Below are 11181 nucleotides of genomic sequence, written 5' to 3' on the forward strand. Positions count from 1 at the left end.
TGAGCTATCTGTCTAACCTGTTACTGTGCGGAAAAAATCTTAGTGTTTAATGGACAACGCTGCGACTATGTTCTGTGTAAACTGACAGGGAGGAGTGCATTCATCCCAACTCTGCCAGGAGGCAGTTCTGCTTTGGGAGTTCTGCATAACCAATTCCATTCACCTCAAAGCTGCTTACCTCCAAGGAGAGCAGAACATATTGGCAGGTCACCTAAGCAGATCAGTCTCTGCTCACCACAAATGGTCACTACCTCTGCACATGGCCAGGTCCGTCTTTCAGCTGTGGGTGACTCCCCAAGTGGACCTGTTTGCAACAGAAAATGCTATCTGTTCTGCTCCCGGGAGGTGGGAGGCAGTGTCACAGTTCAGGTTTGTTGGTTGATGCGTTGATGCTATCATTGGGCCAACTCCCTGCTTTGCTTGCCGTTCCTCCAATACCATTACTACCCAGAGTTCTGAAGACATTCAGGAAGTGCTTCTGAATAGCAGAAAGACTTCAATAGGAGTACTTACCTGGCCAAATGAGAGAGACATTTCTGTTGAGAAAAGATAGAAAAATGTTTCCCAATGCAGGCATCCTTTACCCACATTTTCAATGATCTATTGCACCTAAAACATCAAGGTCTGACAGTTCCAATAAAATATATTTGGCAGCGATTTCAGCATTTTATTCGCTGGTGCGTAGTTGCTTTTTTCTAACCCCATAACTATTAGATTTCTAAAGGGGTTGGACAAGTTATACCCTCAGGTGCATCAACCTGTTCCTCCAAGGGATCTCAACCAGGTACTAACAAAAAGTAATGGGACCTCCCTTTGAATCTCCCACAACTCGCTGTCTGTGCAACCTCTCTATGAAAGTGACGTTTCTGGTTATGAAAATCTCAGCAATGAGATTTGGCTGAATTGAGAGACTTGCTTTCAGAGTCTCCTTATACAGTTTTCCATAAGGATAACTTACCTCCATTCTCACCTAAAATTCATAACAAAGGTGGCCTGCAATTTCCACATTAACCAGGTAATTTTTCTGCCAACATTTTACCCAAAGCCTTACATTCTTACAGATGAGCAGAAGCTTCATTCATTGGATGTGAGGAGAGCATTAGTATTCTACTGGACCACACTAGGTCCTTTAGGTCCTCAGTGGAGTTGCAGATTGTGTGAAAGGTAAACTGGTTTTCACTCAAAGGATTTCCTCTTGTATTCATTTGTGCTACGAATTAGCTAATGACTTGCCGCCACCCAGAGTATTGGCTCATTTGACTAGAGTGAAAGCAACTTCAGTGGCTTACCCAGTACAAGGACCTATTTGAGATATTTGCAAAGCGGCAACCTGGTCATCAGTTCTCGCATTTGCTGCCCATTATGCCATTTCCTGTCAGTCGAGGAGTTTCTGACAGGCTGTTCTACAATCGCTGTTGGGGTAGAGCCTGCCTCCATGTTAATCTACTTGTAAGTAACCAACAGTGGAATGGACATGTGCAATCACTTGGGGGGGTAGGGGGTGTTACCTGCCTTTCTGTTACTGTTGTTCTTTGAGATATGTTGCACATGTCCATTCTACAGCCCACCCTACTTCTCTTAGAAGTGGGAGGTAGGGGAAGACTAGATTTTTTTTTTTTTTCCTCTTTGTATTTACTGTCTCTGAAGTCCAATAAACTGTTAAACCTTGTGGGATAATTGGGAGTAAAATTCTCCCAGGTTACTCTTCTCATATTAACAGTCACATTATAAAACCAACCAATGCATATCTAGCAGGAAAAAATATTCAGTAGAATAAGGATTTCTATTTCAGAGATTTCCAGAAGGATACATTTCAACATAATGCTATTTCATGAGGGAAAAAATAACTTTATCTAGATTTTGATAATAGATTGTAGGTGTTGTGCCATTCAATATGTTTTGACCATAGGAAATATGACTTATACAACTTTTTTTAATGTACCCTCTTTAATAAACCAAGCTTAGCTGAGCACTTTAAATGCTTAATAAATATTTACCTCAATTTTGGGGGAATATTATACATGGTATTCTAGCTGCATATAATGTATTTCAAATGGATTTTTAGTAAGATTTGAATGGGAGTCGTGTGTCTGATTTCAGAAGCAGGAGAACATCTGTTAGTTAGCGTGACAAGTACATCTGGCAGACTTACTCTTGTTCAAGAAGATATATCCAATTTCTATTAAACTAGTTAAGAACAAATTCCCTGTTTAAAATGTCTCATTATTTGCATATTGGGGGTGAGGTGGAAGGATTATACAGGTCAATATTTTACTATCCAGTTGGTTTTTAAACATATGCCGTAACCAAATTTCAGTTAGATTTAGAGTGACATATCAGTCTCTGGAGGAAGTTGTTTTCCCTTTCTAGGTACAACTGTGTTGCATTGGTACAACAAATATGCTGGTGTTGGGCTGGTGAGAGGTGACCGAAGTGGTGCAACATTGTACAGCACCAACTCAATCAAGCTCAGGTTCACACATCTTTATATGGACATGTGGTTATGTTGCTGATTCTTTTGCCAAGTCATCATATCCTTTGTGTAACTCCACTGTTGAATATTCACATAGCTTCTCATAGCCTGTTCACTTACTGTAGTTTTTTCTTCTTTATTTTTACAGCTGGTTATATTCTGGGCACTAAATGAAGGTGTTTCCAGACAATTTGATTCTTTCAGAGATGGATTTGAATCAGTCTTCCCCCTCAGTCATCTTCAGTACTTCTATCCTGAAGAGGTTGGTAGATGTTAATTTATAACTGATATCAATCAGTTACGTAGATTATTATTAATCTACATTCTTAACCCCATATTTAGTTATGGGCAGGTTATTGTGTAATTCTCACAAATAGGGCAATATATTTATGAAACTCATGTACCAAGACAATTCAGTGAGTTTTAAACTATGTACTTAGTTTGTACATAGAGAGACTTCTGTATTTAATAGTAGTTCTAATTAGTATTTCTGGTGGTGGATTTTATTTTCTGCAGTATCAGATTTAGTATATTGTAACTCTTTTTTTCCCCAAAGAAAGTAATACATCCACCCTAAATGCAAATTTCTTGATTCACATATTCCCAGTGTGTTGGAGGACAATAGAGGAATCAAGAAGCTTCATAACTATTTATTATTATATTGTGGCAGCAACTACTGGTTGTAGACATGGACCAGGACCCATTGTGCTAGATGCTGTACACAAACAGAACAAAGACTGTCCCTGTCCCCATCCCCAAACATCTTATAACTAAGTGTAAGAGAAGAGACAGCGGGTAGTTATAGTTGGATGCAGGAGCACAAGGAAACAATGAGAGAGTACTGATCAGCATGGTAGGTAATGGACACAGCACACCTGCTGCCTAATCATTGTGAAGGTTTTTGTAGGCAATGGAGGGACTTGAAGGGTGGCAATGAGGTAGATTTGTGGCCGTTTATAGGGAGAGTCTTCCAATGGCTAGGGGCAGCAGGGGAGATGGCACATAGGTGCTTGTTTAAAAATGTAACGTGGGTAATGGAGCCTGGCATTGTTGACGGACTAGAGGCAGGAGTTGACATTTTGACAGTGTACCGTGAGATGATGGGTACGTTTGGGATAGGCTGTAAAGGGCCTTGAAAGTGAAAACAAGCAGCTTATTTTGATGCAGTGGAGAAGGGTGGGGAGCCAGTTGGGGGACTGAGAGTGTTCTTCAAAAAAGAACTAGATAAGGTCATGGAGAAATGGCCATTTGCCAGGATGGGCAAGGATGGTGTCCCTAGCCTCTGTTTGCCAGAAGCTGGGAATGGGCGACAGGGGATGGATCACTTGATGATTACCTGTTCTGTTTGTTCCCTCTGGGGCACCTGGCATTGGCCACTGTTGGAAGACAGGATACAGGGCTAGATGGACCTTTGGTCTGACCAGTATGGTCGTTCTTATCGGGTGACAGAAAAAACAGGTAGGGGAATGATCTTTGCAGCAGCATTTGGAATGGATATATGTGGGGCAAGCTTGCAGTTGTCAACATACTCTCTTTCTTTCTGGAGTTGTAGTAATTGCAGTGAGAGCCCGGATAAGCATTTTAGATGTGTGGATGGACAGGAAAACCCATACCTTAAATAGGTTTTCTCTTTCTACATATACCGTTACCTCTAAGTTTCATGGAAAAAAATGGCAAAGGAGCTTGGCTGAATTGCTGCATTTTAATTTTCCTATTGATGCTTTGCATGGTGATGTGTAGTTCCTTTAAAGTTGAGACATGTAGATGCTGCTTCTAATTTTTTTCTATATTAATGTGATAGTGCTTTTACATAGAAGTATCACCTACTGGCCAAAGTTCAGCTCTGCTCAGCTATCGACAGCATCACACTGTGTCACTTGCCATTGGGAAGGGAGATTCTCCCACTATTATGGTTTTGTCCTTTCCTCTTTATGCAGTGCTGTATTTTGTTCTTCTGTTGGTGGGCACCAGTATGAAGTGGTACAGACTATTTTTTGAGATGCATTTTAAGTTGTTGGCAGCAGTCCCCTCCTGTTTAAAAGTCTCTGATCAGGAGTGCACCTGCAATGGGAGGGAAAGAAGGGTGAGAGAGAAGCGGTCTGTTTCCCTGAAATTAGTTGTATAAGACTCATAAAAAAGGTTGAGCGAGAAGTGCCCAAATGTCATTGAATTAGCCTGGCTAGTGCCCACAGCCTGAGACACAAGTTTGGACTGTTTCTAACTACAGGAAGAAATGCAGCCCACTAGTAGCAGGAGGTCTGGAGATGTCCGGATCCAATAAATGAAGCTATTATTGGGATGGGGCTATTAAAGTCAAATGAGCTCTGTAGTATTGCACAATTCAGCAGAAGTAACTTTCCTGAATGTTGTTCCAGAAAATAGATTCATGTTGTAATCCGCATGCACAGTCTTCGTTCTGTGTCCGCACAAGGACAAAACTGTTCTCTCTGCTTAAATTTATAGTTGGATCAGCTCCTGTGTGGCAGTAAAACAGACACTTGGGATGCAAAGACGTTAATGGAATGCTGCAGGCCAGATCATGGTTATACACATGACAGGTAATATGGATTTGATACTAGGATACCAAATGTTGAAAATTGTGCATTTGATTAATCTTAAAATAAACTAAATACCTTTCATAGTTGCTGTACATGAAATGATGCAACACCTCTTACACATTTTGGGAAGAAACTGAGATGTTTGTTCATAAAAATAGCATTTATAATACACATAGTCTGAGCATGGAACCATGCTCATTAATGCTGTGATATAAATGTTTTTTATTCTTTCGCTTACAATATATATATTTTAAAATAAACAGCTGTTTTTGTTTTCTCTTTTTAGTCGAGCTGTGAAGTACCTGTTTGAAATTCTTAGTAGTCTTGATAGTGAGCAACAAAGATTATTTCTCCAGTTTGTGACCGGTAGCCCTAGACTGCCAGTAGGAGGTGGGTTTATTTAGTAGATATTGCCATCATGTCTGCACTCTCGTGTATAATCAGCACAGCTAATGCATTTGTGAATCATTCAAAACCGTTTCTGTTCTTCACTTCAGTAGTTACCTATAATCTGCATATATCATTTTCAAAACTTGAAATGTTAGTTAACAAAAGTTTGGAGTGCTATAAGCTTGTTATAATAGTTCACATTTTTGAAGTTTGCATAAATAAAATGTCTTGAATAGTAACATTAATAAAGAAGATTTTGCTTGAATAACTTCACAAGATAGAGACGACAGATAATGTACAATATTTCATAGCTGATATCAGTGTTAGCAGATATCGTGCTACCTGACACAGAATAGTCCACATTAAAACAAATTGTTACTCTTTTGGGGGAAAAGCAGTTCAGTGTTCATGGTTATGTTGTTAACCATGAGACAACTTGTAATAAGTTACGGTGGGCCAAATAATAAAATGGCAGTGTTTTTCCTTACAGGAAGCACAGTCACTAAGACTTCCTGTCAAGAAATGAGACCATATTTGTAGAAACATTGATTCTGAATCCTAAAATGTAAAAGAGGGTATAAAAAGAAGATGCTATTTTTTGAAGGAAAAGGAATAAAGGGGAAAAAATGAGAGAATATTTGATGCCCTTGTTCGGAATCTGCCTCCTGATATTGAATATGTTCATGGTTATGCAGGTGTATATTTTAAAAAATCAAATTAATTGTAGATAAAATACCTTTTGCCAGCTTCCTTAACTGACTGACTGCTTTGTATATAAAAATGACATCTTTATGAATATACTTCAGCCCTGCTTACATTTTTTAGTTTTCATGTATAGATTGCAGTAGTGTGCTAGTGCTGAAGAACCAAAAAGTGAAATGGACCTGTCTAGTTTGAGTCTTCACGGTAACTAAAAAGCAAAAATTAGTTGGCATAAATTGAAAGTACGTCTAGCTTTTTACTTTCCATTTAAGGTTGTGGTAATGTGGAAATATTCTTAAGCAAAGGTTGAAGAGTCATAATTTAGAATGCCAATTGTGCTGAATTACTGTCAGTTTCATAGTAGGTTAAGAAAAGTAATTTTCCTGTTACGTTCAGAGAAATACAGTGGATCTTTTCTTCTCCTTTCAGGCTTTCGAAGTTTGAATCCTCCACTGACAATTGTACGCAAGACATTTGAGTCTACAGAAAATCCAGATGACTTCTTGCCCTCAGTAATGACTTGTGTGAATTATCTCAAATTGCCGGACTATTCAAGTATTGAGATAATGCGTGAAAAACTCTTGATAGCTGCAAGAGAAGGGCAGCAGTCATTCCATCTTTCCTGATCACAATGAAAAATGCAATGTCTGCCTGTTACAGCAAAGAGAAAATCATGATTCTTTTCTAAATGTATCACCTGAGTCAAGGAAACGTGTTACGCCTTCTTGTTGTAGAAAAACGGCTTGCAGATTATAAACAAAGACACTTGGTTGATATTCATTAAAGGCCCAATGGACTTAAAGTGATCAGGCCCTAAAAAGTTGTTGTGACAAGGTTTCTTTAGCAAGTTCTTGTTTAAATTATCATTTATTTGATGAGTGAAGTTTTTAACTTGCTTTGCTGTGTGAAATTTAAAAAAGGGATGTTTTTCCAGGCTGGAACAATAAATGTCGCTGTGCAGTTTAATATCGGGCTGTGTGTATCCATCTAGCTAAGTCTGCAGTTTTTTCCTCCAAAGACAAGTTTTGTACATAAGTACAGAAATTAAAATACACATGTATTTGACAAATCTAGTTTAGTAGACTAGTTCTGTGTCCCTTCACATGCCTCTGATTTTTCCCTTCCTCTTGTATTGTCTGATGTGCAATTCACTTGGTTCTTTTTTGTGTGCAACACTCAACAATTGTTACATTTTGGTTCGCATGGGCATTTATTGCTCCATGTTTTCTCTCAAATTAAGATATAATTTAAATTTTACTGAATTAAAAATATATATTGTCAATATAATTCAGCCTTTGTAATTAGGTAGAGCTTAGTTTTAACGTAGTAGTAGGATATATTGGCTACAGTCTTTACCAGATGACACTCTAGAACTGTTTACACAGTGATTCAGGCAACAAAAGCCTCTTACCCAGAGGCTGGGAAGAATTTCTTTCTTTTGTGTAGTTGAAAAATCAACAGATTGGGCTGGCCATTATTTATTATTATAAGGCCAGCACATTTCAAATTGATGTATAGTTTTTTAAAAGACAAATTAGCAGTTTTATTCCCTGTTCAAGTAAACAAAAATTTCTTATTCTTGACTTAAGTTCATGTTTACTTTTCTAGCCTCCCTCTTTGCCCCCCAGTACTAGCTTGGAACAAACAGTTCAGCCTTGGTCTTTTGACACAGATAAAGCACCTGTAAGCAATGCTCTGTCCAACTGTTTTATGTGCTGATTTCTCAAATCTGCAATAATTTACTTCATCAGGTTAATGTTTTTACCTGAATATAAATAAAAAAGTTTGCTTCACCTTTTTGTTCATAGTTTTGTACTGTATGCATAAGTTCAATTGTGTAAATTATTTCAACCAAGTAAATCATCTTAAATCTCCTTGGCTAACTGCCCACATGTTGTGGATGATTTACTATTAAAAGAAGAGTTTGTAAGATCTGCTATTTAACTTAGATAATGGTGGATAAAGAGGAAGGAAAAAATTTCCTTTCTATGGGTTCAAAAACAAATGGACTATTCCAAACATTCCTGAGATGCACATGCTATAGTTCATCTCTATGAAAATCTGATAAATAGCTAATTACTTTATTCAACTTTGAGAAATCAAAATTAATTTTTCAGTGCATAGCAATTGTTGAAAACTCTGGTTAATCAGTTAAAATTTCCCCTAAACGAATAATTTTTTTTATTTAGCTGAAGAACTTGTACTTTGAAAAAATGTATTTCAATACATGTAACTGACATTCTTTACCGTGAACATTCACAGAATTACATGTGGTTGCTCATACCAGGTGCCACAGAACTGTAATGCGAACTTGTCATGAGCAGTCGAATGTGAAATCATTGCACAAAGAATCTGATAACTGAGCAGTTTAACTATCCTATTTAAAACTGAATGAAGGCGCTTCACACTGTACATATAATATTGGTAGTGCAGAATGTGGCAAAGATTTCATAAAACTTAAAGGCAGTGTTTAAAATATGGACTGGTGTTTAAAATTGTTCTGAAAACTTGATCAAACTGAGCACAAAGATGCGTGTTTATAGTGTGTGGATAGCAACTTGTTCATTTTTTAAGGTTCTATATTTTAAAAAAAACTGACTTGTGTAAAAATCTAATATTTTGTATTAAAATATCATCTGTATTGATATTTTTTTACCCACGTTGTCTCCCTACAGAATCTGGCTTTCATTGACTTGAGAAGTTTTCAAATTTGAAAAAGAGCCATTGTATGGTAGTTGAAAGTCCATTACAGTCTGGTCCTGTGCAATCTGGTGACTGTTCAATGGCCTATGTAAAAACAAGATGTCGGTGGTCTCGGTCCATTTGCTTGTGGATGAATGTTCACTTCACAAAATTAATCCGAGTTTAGCATTGATTGATATTTTGTCAGTTTCAGCGGATCGACCACGGATTGATTGGGCTTCGAAACGGAACTGACTTTAGCCCTGTAGATTTGTTCCAGGGCAGTACTGAGGCACATAGGCAAGGCAGTGTGGGGAAGTCTGCATTGCCTGTGACTGTGCTGTATCTCTTTTGTGGATAAACTGAAGACTGTAGTTTCTGTGATGGGTAGCGCCTTTCACAAGCACTAAATTTTAAACATATCTCTAAGATTACTTCAGAGAATTATGGGGTGGTAGATTATGTGCTGGGGTAACTCTTTTCAGAAACAGTGGGTTCAAAGAAGGGGTAATTCACACTAGAATTTAATTTGGTGGACACATCCTAATCCCTGATGGATATTTGTCCATGTCATACAATTCAATACAATAAACAATGTGCTCAGCAGTTAGGCCCCTAGCAGTGTGGCTATAGTTCAAGAGTAAAGTTCTTTGCAATCTGAGAAATTTAGGCCTTATCTACCTGGTTAAATCATACTGGTTTTATACATGTATAACCCCTTCCCCCACACACAATCTGTGTGAATACTCTTATTCTCGCTATTTTTTATTTAGTTTAAACCCCTTTTCACGCCACATACTAAACTGAAAAAAGGCAGACTTATTCTGGTATAAGTTTCTATAGAGGATTTTACACCTGTAACTAGATCTGTTTTTTAAATTAACACCTTAGGTTACACCAGGTAGATAAGGCCTTAGAAATCCTGCCAACTCTAGCCCTAGTGCTTGTCAAAGACATTAGTGTTTCACATCCTGATCTCTAAAATAACTCAATTTATAAGCAATTTTTTATAATAAACTTGCATTGTTGCCTTTTAAACCTCCCCATAAAGCATATACAGATAACATAAAAAGAGTAAACATGTAAAAAGTAATGCATAGTGGCAAATTTTAACTCACTACATTTAAAGGTTTTCTTCATATACAGATTGCCCACTTAAGTTTAACTTCTTATCCCTTTGGGTGTTCAGTGCCTGCTTTAATAAATAAATTTTAAAACTCTGGGCTGGTCTACACTAGGAAATTTACATCAGCATAGCTACATGAAAAATCCACCTGCCTGACAGATGTAACTATGCCACCTAACCCCCAGTGTAGACAGTGCTTGTGTTAACCTAGCTACTGCCTCTTCAGGGAGGTGTACGAAGTACAGTGATGGGAGAACCCTTCCCGCCACTGTACTAAGTGTCTACACTGAAGTACTACAGCAATGCAGCTGCAGTGTTTTAAGTGTAGACATACCCTAAGAACACATGCCTAACATCAGTGGTCACCTTGGGTTTTTTGTTACTTCATTCCCCATTGTTATCTTGTATGTCATCCACTCAGACTGTGAGCTCTTGAGAGTATAGTCCTTGTTCATATGCTTGCATGTGAAATGCACTTCTCCGTCATTAGCTCTCCCCTAGTGAAGACATTTCAGCTGCTCCTCTCTTCCTGCAGATACAGGAGGCAGTTTAGACTTGTCCACAGTTCTAGGCTTCAGTCACACGCTGTCCACCCCCAATCATATTGTCTTCACCTATTTAAACAGACTGGCAGATCAGTCTTCCTGCCTTTCTTGTTACCATTCCAGCTTTCAAAGCCAGACTCTGGAGCAACACTGAGCAGTCATCTCTCCTCTTTCCTGCATTTAGGGGACAATGAGGGATTAGTCCTTGAAAAGGACCACTCACGTCCCTCAATTTTTCTCCTACCCTGAAGAGGGCAGAGATGGCCAAATAGAAAAGGTAGGCCCTGAGGAGCTCCATCTGTGACAACCCCCTGAAGAGTCATTGAAAGGGTTTGCACTGCAATAATTTCCGGCCCATAAAAGTTTGGGCCCAGATTTTTGAGTATATAGGCATTTCTGAAGTCAGAGTTTCAACTACTGTCATTAGAAGGAATTTATTTAGGAGCCTAAATCTCCTTTTCTAAAAGGATTTAAGTATTAGGAGCTAAATCCCATTGACAGTCATACCTACAAATATCCCTACATACCTTTAAAACTCTGGGCTTTGGTCCTAGTAGCTAGCTTGAGCCCGTCTCCCACACACGCTGTCCCCACATGCTGAGATTCCTTCAGAGGCACCTTTGGACAGGTGGGTCAGTCCTTACCAGCAAACTTTGATCATCATTTCTGATAAAGAACTCTTGAGTGAGAAGTCTAAAAATCCTT

General features: G+C 38.4%; 1 protein-coding gene across 10 annotated transcripts in view; it reads left to right on the forward strand.

Annotated features, from left to right (window-relative positions):
- The window catches only part of TRIP12 (thyroid hormone receptor interactor 12), a 152733-nt gene extending 143963 nt beyond the window's left edge, over window positions 1-8770 (forward strand). For all 10 annotated transcript variants that reach the window (XM_037908807.2, XM_027817368.3, XM_043521917.1 and 7 more), the window contains 4 exons: window positions 2622-2735; window positions 4937-5031; window positions 5318-5421; window positions 6553-8770. In XM_037908807.2, the coding sequence (XP_037764735.1) occupies window positions 2622-2735; window positions 4937-5031; window positions 5318-5421; window positions 6553-6749 (510 nt within the window). In that variant the 3' untranslated portion in view covers window positions 6750-8770. The remainder of the gene's footprint in view (window positions 1-2621; window positions 2736-4936; window positions 5032-5317; window positions 5422-6552) is intronic.
- The last annotated feature ends 2411 nt before the right edge of the window (window positions 8771-11181 follow it).

This window comes from Chelonia mydas, chromosome 9, assembly GCF_015237465.2.
Source record: "Chelonia mydas isolate rCheMyd1 chromosome 9, rCheMyd1.pri.v2, whole genome shotgun sequence".
Classification (NCBI taxonomy): Eukaryota; Metazoa; Chordata; order Testudines; family Cheloniidae; genus Chelonia; species Chelonia mydas.